The sequence below is a fragment of the Bicyclus anynana genome, chromosome 6, assembly GCF_947172395.1.
Source record: "Bicyclus anynana chromosome 6, ilBicAnyn1.1, whole genome shotgun sequence".
NCBI lineage: Eukaryota > Metazoa > Arthropoda > Insecta > Lepidoptera > Nymphalidae > Bicyclus > Bicyclus anynana.
In genome coordinates this window covers 16018774-16033206 of record NC_069088.1, presented here as the reverse complement: position 1 = coordinate 16033206, position 14433 = coordinate 16018774, and the positions used below count along the sequence as shown (strand labels likewise).

At 37.1% G+C, this 14433-nt stretch overlaps 1 protein-coding gene across 3 annotated transcripts; it reads left to right on the top strand.

Annotated features, from left to right (window-relative positions):
• Nucleotides 1–2526: 2526 nt before the first annotated feature.
• LOC112046706 (histone acetyltransferase p300-like) lies at nucleotides 2527–14215 on the top strand. Of its 3 annotated transcripts, none has more exons than XM_052881935.1 (7): nucleotides 2527–2937; nucleotides 4930–5019; nucleotides 6755–6850; nucleotides 7310–7465; nucleotides 8425–8541; nucleotides 9501–9656; nucleotides 12126–14215. In XM_052881935.1, exons 1-7 carry the CDS (start codon nucleotides 2869–2871, stop codon nucleotides 12270–12272), a joined length of 831 nt encoding a protein of 276 aa, XP_052737895.1. In that variant the 5' UTR covers nucleotides 2527–2868; the 3' UTR covers nucleotides 12273–14215. The 3 variants fall into 3 exon arrangements, with proteins under 3 accessions (XP_052737895.1, XP_023939221.1, XP_023939240.1); XM_024083453.2 differs by having other exon boundaries at nucleotides 2529–2937; nucleotides 7304–7465; nucleotides 12126–14212; XM_024083472.2 differs by lacking the exon at nucleotides 2527–2937 and adding an exon at nucleotides 2975–3817 and having other exon boundaries at nucleotides 7304–7465; nucleotides 12126–14211.
• Nucleotides 14216–14433: the final 218 nt, after the last annotated feature.

Sequence of the window (14433 nt, the reverse complement as noted above, 5' to 3'; positions counted from 1 at the left end):
TGAAAATCGACGAATCTTCGGGAAAGACGACACCCTCGAAAACAGCATATAGATGTGGCTCAGAAGTAAGATGGTTATGTTTGGTTGGTTTTGGTTATGGTTAGTTTTCAATAAGCATTTGTCATCTAAACAATATTATAAAGCTGGAGAGTTTTTTTGATTGAACGTGCTAATCTACTACTAAATATATATAACTGTATATAAAACTACTGGTCCGATTTGAAAAATTCTTTCAGTGTTAGCCCATTTATTGAAACCCAGCTTGTTCTGGAGGTTGAAAATCGGAGAGGCGATTGGTAATCACCCTCGAAAACAGCATATAAATGTGGCTCAGAAGTGAGATGGTTCTGTAAGTTTTCAATAAGCATTTGTCATCTATACTAATATTATAAAGCTGAAGAGTTTTTTTTGATTGAACGCGCTAATCTCAGGAACTACTGGTCCGATTTGAAAAATTCTTTCAGTGTTAGATAGACCATTTATTGAGGAAGGCTATTGTCTAGATATTATCCCCGTACTCTTACGGAACGAGAACCACGCGTGTGAAACCGCGCGGCGTCAGCTAGTTTGTCAATAAGAGAAACCCTTATTGTTTGGCCATGTCCGCCTGTCTATCAATTAATTAGATAAAGTTGTCAGAAAGGTAACTTAGTTTATGTTAGAACTAGAAAGCTGAAATTTGGCATTTTATGTATATTAATTACGTCCACAAAGTGGTAAAAAGAAAAGTGGTAATTTTTTTGCATTAAATAAGAGTCTAAAGTCCTAATTTAACCTAAGGAACCCTACATTGCACGTACACGCACTTGGCTTAATTTTTTTTAAAAAGTACAATAACACTTCTATTCTACTGACGATTGAGCAGTGAGCACGTGCGGAAAGCGTTTGAAGTATTAAAAAAAATTCAATATAAATTTTCATACGTAAAAGCGAATATCCGACCATGCAATATCCACGCTTTGGGTAAGGTTGGTGGTGTGTGGATTTTCTGAAAATCTGTTAAAAAAATTTTAAGCAATTGACGCTAAATGAACAAGCTATACAGTTAATAAGGTAGTTAACAAGGATTTTTTTAAGTCCATACACCAAATCAAGATAGTAAAAAAATTCAAATATTTTTCATAATTTCAAATCGCCGAAAATTTAGTTTTTTTTATTCCTTAACTTTTTCTACTCGTATAATAAATAAGAAAATAAAATAAGAAGAGGTTGAAAGTTTGTATGGAAAGTCCTACATTTTTAGAGTTACAGTTTTAAAAATTTGTTCATAAATTGTAAAAAAATACGAAATATAATATGATTCAAAAATTTTTAAAATTCATACTCTAAAGTGGTGAAACAGGGTTTGAAAGTTTACATTGATTTCCACGCGAAGTCGCGGACGTCCGCTAGCGGCTAAATAAAATAAAACCTAGGTATATATATGCCTTTCACTTTCATATTGTCACCACAAAATTGTAACATTCGCATTTCGCTCCTTTTTACTTTTGCAAAAATTATCTCTGTGTTGTAATTAGTTCGAGATTGTGTTATTGAAACCGGATTTATATTTGTCTGACGTGTCGTGTCGTGACGCATCACAACAGAATCGGTATCATACATTTTGTATGCGGCACATCAGAAGTCATCACGACATGTCACAACACATAAGTGTAAACGTTGCCATACAAAATGTATGATACCGATTCTGTTACGATGCGTCACGACCTCCTGAGTAAATATTTTCCTTGACCACGACACGACACGTCAGATTTCCACGAAATTATTAAAGAATGCACATCCGGCAATCACGCAGTTTAGTTAGACCAATCACAAAGGATTATTAGTTGTATATCTCTTTATTCATCTGTACATACATGAAAACCGTAGATAAAGTTATCAATATGAATTATCAACTTTTCAACTGCCGCCAATCGCTATTTTATTTGACGACTGACGTCCGTGGCTTTGCACTGGACTTGGAAGAGACTAGATGTAAGTAACTACTGTGGAATTTATCGTGTTTTTTCGTACATCATTTAATAATAAACTTAGCATTCCGTAGGTATATTTTAAAGTGCTAAGAGAAATCGTGTATTTAGAGGTTCATTAATTAGTAAGTATGAAATTTCATAATATTTTATTTTATTACATGACAAGTTTTTACGGTTCTGCAATCAACAAAGAAGCCTTAGTTTCTTCAAATATTTTAGAGTACCGCGCCTACATCTATGCTAATATTATAAAGCTGAAGAGTTTGTTTGTTTTTTTGATTGAACGCGCTAATCTCAGGAACTACTGGTCCGATTTGAAAAATTCTTTCAGTTTTAGATAGCCCATTTATCGAGGAAGGCTATAGGCTATATATTATCCCCGTATTACTATGGGAACGGGAACCACGCGAGTGAAACCGCGCGGCATCAGCTAGTGTCAGTATAATGGGGATATTTTTTTTACTTGTACTTAAAACCTTAATACCTTAATATGTCAAGGATAGCCTAGTAAGGCTATCCTTGACATATTAAGGTTTTAAGTGCTAGTTTTTATCAAGAGTGTCTTCCCCTCTACCAGTAAGTAAGTTGTATAATTATGCAATAGTTAAAAAAACAGGTTCTTCAGAAAGCGGCTTCAGCGGCTTTAGAAGCCGCTGATTAACCGTGTGTATAAACATTGATTTTGTCAGGATTATGTAAATCAATAAATAGTGGTAAGCTTATGATGACAAATAAACTTCTTTTCCGATACTGGAATAGCTTCGAGTATCGACACCAATGTAAAGAAGCAAATGAGTTGATATTAGCGCCATCAGCTGATAAGATGACGGTGATGAGATAAATGGAGACATAGTTTGGTACATTTTGTGTCCAGGTGGCGGGGAACTTGGGCAACATGAAGAGGACGACCCGCAGCAGCACGGCGCGCTCAGGCAGCATTAAACGCCCCGCGTTCGAGCAGCAGGTCGATTCTGTTATTTTATACACGTAGACGGATTTTTTACCGAAAACACCGCGATTCAAACCGCCCGTCAATGTACATTGACATTAGGTTTTGATCGGTATCTAAAGCGTCTCAGACTAGTTCAGATGTGGATGTTTGCACGACCTTTTTAGTGGTTTTGTCATCCAGCAATTTCGCCGCTCCGGGCAAAGATAAATTTTGCCGCCCTTTACACCAATACCCACCATTGTTTTATTTGCGCGCATAAATTCCGCGTGGAATTTATTTTTTTACAAATCCCTCGGCAACCATGGTTTTTTTTCGGGATAAAAAGTAGCCTATGTGATAATCCATGCTATAATATATCTCAATACCAACGGACAATGGGCAAAAGCTGTATCGGTGAACTGAGTAAATCGATGTTGTGTCACCAGGTTTTCATGATTATAATTAATTTTTTAAATTATAAATGTTACTTTTATTTATAAGATATCACGAAAACACCGTCATTAAAAATGAATAAAAATAAAATACTATTTCGTCTTTAATAAGACCGCCATATTTTTTTTCGAATGTTGTCATAGTAATTTTTACTTACATGACATGTAACATGTCACTTTATATAATTTTATTTTATTATTTATATCATTTCGACGATTTAATAGCGCTATTGTCCACGTTTATTCTGATCGTTAGAGAAATAAGACTCCATAATAATATTGAAAGACTCCATAATACATTCATTATAGATTAGTGTGTGTAACTTAAACTTCATATAGTTTAAGTTCTAATACATCACGGACATCGGAAACATATTAAAATGTTTTTCCTTATCGAAAGCGGTTTAAACGACTAATTTGAAAAACCAACTAGCCAACAAGGAGGTCAAGCACGTGGTCAAGTAAGTATACACACATAGTGTGCATCTCGCACTGGCTTATCACTAATTCCCATACATTGCATGACCTATTAATTAGAAACTAAACATAAATTAAACAGGACGTCGCAAGAAATTATATTCCAAAATATATTTTAGTAAAACCAGCGTTTTAGTTTAAACGAAAAGAAACGAAAAAAGTTTTTCTTCTGTTAAAGATTACGTTATGTGTAGGTATGTAAAATGCATAGCTCAACACTTGTTGATTACAGCGAAATGCGATGAATTATTATCATTAGATGGTAAATTATATTTAAAAGCCTTCAAATCATACATTCAATTAAGCTTTATTTCATTGTGACAATAAAATTGATACCGATACAAATAATCATAGTCACTTGGTCAATGTCCTTTTAGCCAAATCGCTTCAGTAGTAGCGGCGTTAAAGAATAACAAACATCCAAACAAACTTTCGCGTTTATAATATTAGTAGAATAGCAGAAAACGTGAAAACGTTATATGGGCTTGATAGGTTTGTATTGTAGATAACTTTTTACCTAGATGGGTTGTGACTGCATTAGAGGTAAAGACGGGGGACAGTTAAAGGAACTTCTCATTGGTTATAATACATTTCACGTTTTGTTAGATATTCATATTTCGTTGGTATTTTTATTTACAGTCAGTAGGTATACTAACACTTAAATTGTAAAAATAAAAATTTTAATAAAAATATTCAACAGACTTCCAACACAAAAATTAACCTATCCAATAAACTAAAAAGCGAAAAAGAACATCGTATGTTCTATCTTCTGATCAGTTTGAAGGCGTGCCAAATCCAGTGTCGTGTTTTAATCAGAACCGTTTCTGAAAAAAACCATAGTAATTTTGTAATTTAAACGGTTTCAATTAATACATCACTGGCTTGGTACCGCCTTCAAACTGATCAGAAGGTAGAACATACGATGTTATTTTTCGCTTTTTAGTTCAGTGGGTAGTTAATTTTTGTGTTAGGAGCCCTAAAACTGGTTTCCGAGTTTTTGGAAGTCTATACAAAAGACAGCAGTGGTCATCCATCAGCTGATAAGATGACGATGATGAGATAGATGGAGACATAATTTGGTACATTTTGTGTCCAGGTGGCGGGGAACTTGGGCAACATGAAGAGGACGACCCGCAGCAGCACGGCGCGCTCAGGCAGCACTAAACGCACCGCGTTCGAGCAGCAGGTCGATCCTGTTATTTTATACACGTCGACGGATTTTTTGCCGAAAACACCGCGATTCAGACCGCCCGTAATGTACATTGGCATTCGGTTATCTAAAACGTCTCAGATTAGTTCAGATGTTGATTTTTGCACTTCCTTTTCAGTAGTGTTGTAATAACTTTAAAAATAGTTACGATTCGAAATTTTTTTCGACCTTATTAATAGGTTAATAATAAGTTCAAGTAAGCAAGCTAGTCAAGTGAAAACTTGACTAGCTTGACTATCTTCTAGCGACTTCGTCCGCGTGGAATTTAGTTTTACACAAATCCCTCGAGAATCATGGATTTTTCCGGGATAAAAAGTAACCTATGTGATAATCCATGCTATAATATATCTCAATACCAAATTTCAGCTAATTCGGTTAAGTAGTCGAGGCGTGAAAGAGTAACAAACATTCATATCATTAAAATCATCAGTTTTTGCAATGGCTCCTCTGAACTACACGTACGAAGAAGGATTGGGATGGCCAACAGTGCCATGTCTCAGCTACATAAAACTTGGAAAGACCGTAACATCTCGTTGATAGATAAAACTCATTCGTACACCCGTATTTTCCATCTTTTTCTATGGGGCTGAGACGTGGACCCTAAAATCTGCAGACCGCAAAAGGATTGACGCTTTCGAGGTGCGGTGTTGGAGGAAAATGCTCCGGATTCCATGCACTGCATTTCGGACTAACGCATCTATACTTGCCTAACTCAAAGTTAAAATAAGACTCTCTACCTTAGGCCTGAAGCGTATTTTAGAGTACTTCGGACACATTGTCAGGAAAGACCGAGATAATCTGGAAAAATTAGTTATTACTGGCAAGGTGGAAGAAAAAAGATCGCGGGGGCGCAACCCGATGCATTGGTCCGACCAGGGTCCGCACTACACTCGAGTCCACAATTTACTATGCTCTTCTTCTTCTTCTTCTTCTTTTCTTCCTGGGCCTTATCCGCACTTGGCCACTAAGGTTTGGCCGTTGTACGTAGGTCCCTTCGGTGCTGGTCCCCGCCGGAGTCACTCCAGCCAACCGAGCTCGCTCCAGAAGCTTAGCAGGCCGCCCAGGTCGCCGAACGCCTCATGGAGTGTTGCTGGGGATCCAATGTGTGCTGCGCGTTGTTCAGATACACCTCTGCATCTAAGCATAACATGTATCGGGGTTTCCTCTTCCTCCATGCATGCTCTGCAAAGAGGGCTGTCGGTTATACCTAGAACCGAAAGGTGTTTGTTTAGTGAACAGTGTCCTGTCATTAGTTCAGTAACAGTTTTAAGTTTGCTACGGTTTAGTTTAAGTAGTTTTGTGGTCAAACGTGAGTCGAGTCTTGGAAGACTCGACTCACGTTTACTATGCTCTTCGCGTAGCCGGAGATAGGAAAAAATGGCATAGCATCCTAAGGAATGAAGGATCAGTTTGAAGGCGTGCCAAATCCCGTGTCGTGTTTTAATAAAAAGCCGTTTCTGAAAAAGCCATAGTAATTTTGTAATTTAAACGGCATCACTGGCTTGGTACCGCCTTCAAACTAATCAGAAGGTAGAACATACGATGTTCTTTTTCGCTTTTTAGTTCAGTGTATTTTTTGTGTTAGGAGCCCTAAAAACTGGATTCAGAGTTTTTGGAAGTCTATACAAAAGACAGCAGTGGTCATCCATCAGCTGATAAGATGACGATAACGGAATAAATGGAGGCATCATTTGGTATATTTTGTGTCCAGGTCACATTGGCGGGGAACATGGTCAACATGAAGAGGACGACCCGCAGCAGTACGGCGCGCTCAGGCAGCACCAAACGCACCGCGTTCGAGCAGCAGGTCGATTCTGTTATTTTACAGATGTCGACAGTTTTTTTGCCAAAAACACCGCGATTCAGATCGTGGTTTTGCAGTGGTGTTGTAATAACTTTTGTAAATATTCACACCGGTAAAAAGTTACAATTCGAAATTTTAGCCTTAGGTATAATTAAAAAAAAATTCAAGTTAGCAACTAGCTTGACTTTCTTTAACGGCCCAGCCGGGGGATCGAACCCAGAACCTCCGTCATATAAATCCACCGCGCAAACCACTGCGCCACGGAGGCCGTCACGGTCGCCATTTTGTATCATATATATAGCCCGTGCGACTGACCTAGACGATTTGCATAATGTACTGAGCGCAAAAAAAGTTTTCATCGTTTGGTATTTGGACGTAGTTACGCGATTATGCATTACTTTGTTTATTTCGCTAAATTGTTGTAGATACATGTGAAACATTATTTGATTTTAACAGCGGCAGGGCGCGCCGATGCACCAGAAGGCGCTGGCACAGCTCATGGCCACGCTGCGCTCGCCTAGCAGCCACCAGCAGCAGGTGATGCTGCAGATCCTCAGGTCCAACCCACCGCTGATGGAAATCTTCATCAAACAGAGGACAAAGGAATACTTGACTACTGTAATAATAAGTCTTTATTTCACTATCTTACATGAAATTAATAACAATATTTTGAGAGAATACACGGTACTTGATCATATCCATGCTGTTAGACAAATCATTGAGAAATGCGGGGAATACCAACAAATTACAAGTTTATTTATACTATAGCCCCGTAAATATGATCTCTGACTTTGATTATGAGGGTGTAGTTTCGAATCCAGTCCGGGGCATGCGCCTCCAACGTCTCAGTTGATTTTGAGCATTTTAAGAAATTAAATACCTTCACGCGTCTTAAACGCTAAAGAAAAAACATCGTGAGGAAACCTGCATACCTGAGAATTTTCTTAATTCTCTACGTGTATGAAGTCTACCAATCCGCATTGGGCCAGCGTGGTGGACTATTGGCCTAACCTAGTGGTGTAGCATGCCTTGCAGACCCCATATCAAAATTAGTTGGGATGCCCAATTAATGAATGGTAATAAAACCTCTACAATTCTACGTGTAACATTGGAATTAAGTGAGATTGTGGATTACATTTTAAAATATAAATACACATGCCAAATTTCATTTGACATACTCTGAGTTGTCTTACAAGTAACAACTTGGTATGTAATCTATTACCAACGGAATATTTGTATGCAAATTTCGTTTACCAATTACGTTTTTTAAGTTGGTTATCCTTCCTGTTATAGTTTTCCTTGTATTTCATAATTGATGATTGACGACTTTGTCGACATTTTTTATATAAGTAACTCATGCTAAATTATAGCTTTCTAGAAGTAGGTTCTTTCTGAGCTATACTGTGGACAGGCGAACATGGCTAAACTAGTAGGGTATCTTTTTGACTACGGAGCCCTAAAAACTGGTTTCAGAGTTTTTGGAAGTCTTTACTTATGGCAGCTGTGGTCATCCATCAGCTGATAAGATGACGATGATGAGATAGATGGAGACATAGTTTGGTACATTTTGTGTCCAGGTGGCGGGGAACTTGGGCAACATGGAGGGGACGACCACACGGCACCACCACCTCGGCACCACCGCCGTCACCAGCCCGGCGTGCTCAGGGGGCACTGACCGCGCCGCGTTCGAGCAGGTGACTTGTCGACATCTCAGTGCTAGGACGTGTCGTTAATGTTTCCAGAGTCGGTGAATAAAACTACAAAATTCAAAATTCATTTATTTCAATTAGGCTTAGTTTACAAGCACTTTTGAAAGGTCAAGATTATGTCATAATTTAATTTAATCTAATGGTGGTAATAATAGCCGAAAACTTAAAATTAAAGTTACGAGGGTTCCAAACGCGCCTTGGTCCGAGAAGAGCCCACAACAAACTTAGCCAAGGTTTATTTTTTTTTGTTTACCACCATTTTACAAACTTATTTAAAACTAAGCATACAGTTTAACACCAAGCTTTTTTTACACAGTTCGATATGCCAAAAATGTTCAGTTCGTACAAAAATAATACCTAATTAATATTGAAGTCTTACATAGGACAACCACAGCTACCTACCCGTACTTGACATGCTGATGCATCAATTTGAGACGGAATTCAAGTTGTGTAATCAGTCGTCAGTACGCTTTTACTTTCACTTTTTTTTTTCTTCTTTGTATAATATAAAAGCTTGGTTTTAAGTTGACTGACAAAATAAAAATATTTTTCTTTCTTTTCTTCTTCTTTCTTCTATTTTACTACAATTTACAAAGTATTTTATTTGTTTATAGTATAATGCCCCCCAACAAAAATTTTCAAAATATCTTCAATGTACACAATGTACAGAATTCGTATTATAAGTAAGGATTCTAGATGGCACTGGCATCTTTTATGCCACGCTAACGCTTGTTGTTACAAATGGTATAAGTAAAATCTCAAATTGCAAATAAATGTATAGAATTCGACCACTTTCATTATAAGTATAGATTAGATAAACAAACCCAAACACTAGAAAACACCCATGCCTCATCGCACAAATATTTCCTTGTTGTGGAAATTGAATCTCCGGTCGTGGGTGCAGAAATCAGTAACTAATCACTGCGCCACGCGGTCCTTTGTAGAGAGCGCAGGAGCTGATCCGGCAGCGGCTGGTGCTGTTGCTGCACGCGCACCAGTGCCAGCGGCGCGAGTCGCAGGCCAACGGCGAGACGTGGCAGTGCAGGCTGCCCCAGTGCCAGATTATAAAACCTGTGCTGAACCATTTAAAGTCGTGTCAGGTAAGAGATGTGCATTCCGTTCCGTTGTGACTACATTACTACGGAATTACTGATAAATCCCTAAACTTGCTGAGTTCCTATTTGATGAATAGAATTCAGAAAGTAGATATCAATGGAAAGCAGTCTGCCGGATCTGTTGTAAAAATGGGGGTTCCCCAAGGATCTATACTGGGTCCATTTCTTTTTCTCATTTATATTAATTGCCCGCGACTTCGTCCGCGTGAAAGTCGTTGTAAACTTTCAACTACTCCTATCCTACCCTACCCTAACCTACCTCTACCCTACCCTATCCCAACCCTACCCTACACTACCCATACCCTACCCCTACCCTACCCTACCCTACCCCTACCCTACTCATTAAGGCTGCACTTCTTTATTTATTCCTCCCACCGCGAGTCGCGTCGAGCGCGGCAACCGTTACACAAAAATAATCCTTAAAGTCTTTAAAGCATGAATTAGTATTCAAGCGCAATGGCTTAGCGTATTTCATGTATAACTTTGGTGTTTCTTTACCGATTTGTATGATTCTTTTTTTATTGAATAGGTAATAATGTTATTTTTTTTAATTAGGAATGAGTGATGAGTGTTATAAACATAAGAGTCGACAAATATAATTAGAAAGCTCCGAACTGCTAAGCTATCGGGAGTTACACGTGTTATTGTGAGTCTACCATAAAAGATAGACATATATATGTTGTTGTGTTTTATAGATAATTTTAAGGAGAACATTTCCGTCATACATGATTTCTATGTAACTTTAACCATTAAGGCTGTACACGCGACGGAAGCTTAAAAAATTGAGTTACTTCTCCCGTTTTCTCAACATTTCTCTTCACTGCTCTGCTCCTATTGATCGTAGCGTAATGAAAAGTATACTATAACCTGCCCAGGAGTATGTTGAATAATTGTACCAAGTTTCATTAAAATCCGTCCAGTAGTTTTTGTTTCTATAAAGAACATACAGACAGACAGACAGACAGACAGACAGACAGACAGACAGACAGACAGACAGACAGACAGACAGACAGACAGACAGACAGACAGACAGACAGACAAAAATTTTACTAATTGCATTTTTGGCATCAGTATCGATCACTTATCACCCCCTGATAGTTATTTTGGAAATATATTTCATGTACAGAATGGACCTCTCTACAGATTTATTATAAGTATAGATTATGATAGCCCAGTGGATATGACCTCTGCCTCCGATTCTGGAGGGTGTGGGTTCGAATCCGGTCCGGGGCATGCACCTCCAACTTTTCAGTTGTGTGCATTTTAAGAAATTAAATATCACGTGTCTCAATCGGTGAAGGAAAACATCGTGAGGAAACCTGCATACCAGAGAATTATCTTAATTCTCTGCGTGTGTGAAGTCTGCCAATCCGCATTGGGCCAGCGTGGTGGACTATTGGCCTAACCCCTCTCATTCTGAGAGGAGACTCGAGCTCAGCAGTGAGCCGAATATGGGTTGATGACGATGACGATTAATTGATTGAAGTAGCAGCGTCGACCATACGTCGTTTTCTATACCTGTAGTCTAAGATCTGAATTAGAAAAAACCTTTACTCATTATTAGTCACTCATCTGTTTACTGAATTTAAAGTTTTTTATTACAAACTAGCGGACGCCTGCGACTTCGTTCGCGTAAAAACCGGTGTAAACGTTCTACAACAAAATCCATTTACAGCAAACGTTTACTAACTATTAACTACCTCTGCCAAATTTCAAGTTTTCATACAAAAGGTAGGACTTTCATTCAAACTTGCGAGAGCACTTAGACCTCCTTAATCCGGCCCTGTCGCAAACTTGGTTTGTAAAAAAGTCTACCTATTATAAACTACCTTTCTGCTAAATTTCAAGTTTGTAGCATGAAAGATGAAGGACTTGCTTTCAAACTTGCGAGAGCCTTTAGACCTCCTCAATCCGGCCCTGTCCGCAAAATTGATTTGTTCCGGACGCTTGCGAACTATAAATTACCTTTCTGTCAAATTTCAAGTTTGTAGCATTCAAAATGAAAGACTTGCATACAAACTTGCGAGAGCCTTTACATACATACATCCAAGATACGCGCGAAAAACATACGCGCGCGCCTTCTTGCAGTCGGGTAAAAAAGAACAATGGTCATATTATCACAATTTTCTCCAAGTTTTGGGTTGGTACGTTTTACCGTACCTGCGTCCATTTTGTACCTATTACGATTTGGATATATTCGAACGTGTTAATAACTGGTAATTTGTTAATTTTATATTAATTGAGTGACAGCCTAATTTTTGGAAAAGAGTCAAAACTTAAGTAGGCTTATTTTTTATCAATAGTGAACATGTTAAACATTGTACATTCTAAATTATATTTTATTTATAAAATGTAGTTTTGCCATGAAAGATGTCCTTGTTCTGAAACAACAACGTCTTGCTTATTCGCACGTGCTGTAGGTAATAATATAAACAGTTGTCATTTTTTTTCCAGGCGGGAAATGAATGTACAGTTACTCATTGTTCATCTTCGAGACAAGTCTTCAGTCATTGGAAACACTGCAACAAAAATGACTGTCCAGTGTGCGAACCGCTCAATTTTATTTTTTTATTTATATTTTATTCTATAACAGGTGCATAGCGTAATGTAAATAAACAAATTCACCATTGGCATATCTAGGATTATTTCCTGGGGTGGGCCTACATGTCACTGAACAGAGTCGACACTCAATATAAAAATTTCGTTAGCAATATTTGTAGACGCAGATCTCTGAAACGGCTCGACATATTTATTATTTTTTCTTTGTATCTAGGGTACAATGGTACCATAGATACAAAGGTATCATAAAGGTCATAATAAATTTTTCAAAATATTTATTACTTATAGGATTTTCTTTATTATAAGTAATTGTTATTATTTGATATTTTAAATGATGTTTTCTGAAAAATTATTAGTATTTCGGCGTTTCTCATAGAATTTCAAATCGGTAGCCCAGTATCCTAGGGTACTGGGCTATATACGCTATATACGCCTATGAAATTCACGTGACTTATGAATGTTCAAATTGCATTAAAGCAGTAAAATATTGTCATAATATAATAGAATTTAATCTAATGTATTGTCATAAAATAAAACTTCATTTATTAACAAAATATTTTATTATTATTTTATATTCCTGTGTCCTCTAATTTATTGAACAGATGTTTAATTTAGATTTAGGGTCCCGTAGTTAAAGCACATAGTTGTGCTCAGAGACCATTGCTACTACGAGTAGAAACACTGATATTAGAAGAAATAAATTAATTAAACAAATAAAAAAACCCGACTGCATAAATTATACAAAAACTGTCGACTGTTTTCTAATTGCTTTCTACACTTCTGGACTGAGCTTGTTTTTTTTCTTTTCAGTTTTTGTATAATTTATGCAGTCGGGTTTTTTTATTTGTTTAATTAATTTATTTATTTCACATCTTTTTAGTTACTATAGATAGTGAATTTCGGATTTATTTGTTACGTTGGTTACATGTTACAAAGTACGATAATGTATACCTACGTCCAACCGAGGTTAAGTAAATATTCAAAAAGATCTACGGAACCCTCGGTGGGTGAATCTGACTCGCAGTTGTCGGATTTTTATAATCATTATATTTAGTTTAGTATATTTAGGTGTTTTATAACTTCACTTCATAAACCTCGCACCTTATAGTCATCCGCCTCGCGTATTTTGTATAGACAATTAATAAATAACGTTTTTCTAATTGTAGTTTTTTTTAACATGACCATGATATACCATTTTGAATTTCTCACAAAAAGCCCTTGATTTTGATACCCATGTTGCAATAGTAAAAAAAAAAAAAAATTCACCTCGAGTCTATAGCGTTTCACAGTCGTCTTGTTGGTTTTTTTTTAATTTCACCTATCTAAGAACACTTGGGTTGTTAAGACAAATCTAACGATATCTTAATTACGTAAATCCGTCCAGCGGTTTGGAAGATATGAGGTAATAAAGAATATTACATACATACAAACATGCGCGAAAAACATAACCCTTCTTGCAGTCGGGTAAAAAGAGGTAGATAGGTTACATAAACCACATTCGATATTTAAAACTGGCACCAATGGCACACAAAAATAATTTCAGCGGCGTTGTCTGTGCGGCGACTGAGCTCAGGTTTGTTAATTAGCATAGTTTTAAGGCGGCTGTTAAGAAAATTGAACAAAATACGCAATGTTCACTCTACTAAAACTACATGTTATACACGCTATAAAATTTCCAAAAAAATATATAAAATACTTTGATTAACGAACTACAATTCTCGGGTTTTAGATTATTTTTTAATTGTTTATTAAGATAAATTTAAAATATAATATACAAAAAAATGAAAATAATGTCGATTCACATAAACTGTTGTATAACTTATTAATCTTTTGTAGAAAATGTATTTACCTTTAATTCTGCGGTTTCTTTTTATGATTATTAGTGTCGTGACATTTACATTTATTCAATTTCTGTGCAAAATTTCCTTATACGTGCGTACGAACGGCTCCCAGCCCTTCGTGCAACAAAGGTGACTGTGGAGTCTGCGAACCGCTTAAAGATTCCGTAACAGCTGCATGGCATAATGTATGTATATGATACGCTCAAAGACCGAAAACGCTCAGTAAGCGGAAAAATAGCTCACAACACGTTGTGGTCACAGTAAAATATATCATGGCGAAATTCGTGTTATGGCTCTAATGAAAACGCACGGGACGCTGCCACAACGCGTCACAGAAAGACCAAATAGCGAAATTCGTGTCG

Coding starts and splice junctions, on each gene's coding strand:
- LOC112046706 (XM_024083453.2), top strand. CDS start 2,869: ATGAAGAGGACGACCCGCAGCAGCACGGCGCGCTCAGGCAGCATTAAA. Junction 7,466..8,424: donor CAAAGGAATACTTGACTACT/GTAATAATAAGT, acceptor TTTTGTGTCCAG/GTGGCGGGGAACTTGGGCAA. Junction 8,542..9,500: donor ACCGCGCCGCGTTCGAGCAG/GTGACTTGTCGA, acceptor GGTCCTTTGTAG/AGAGCGCAGGAGCTGATCCG.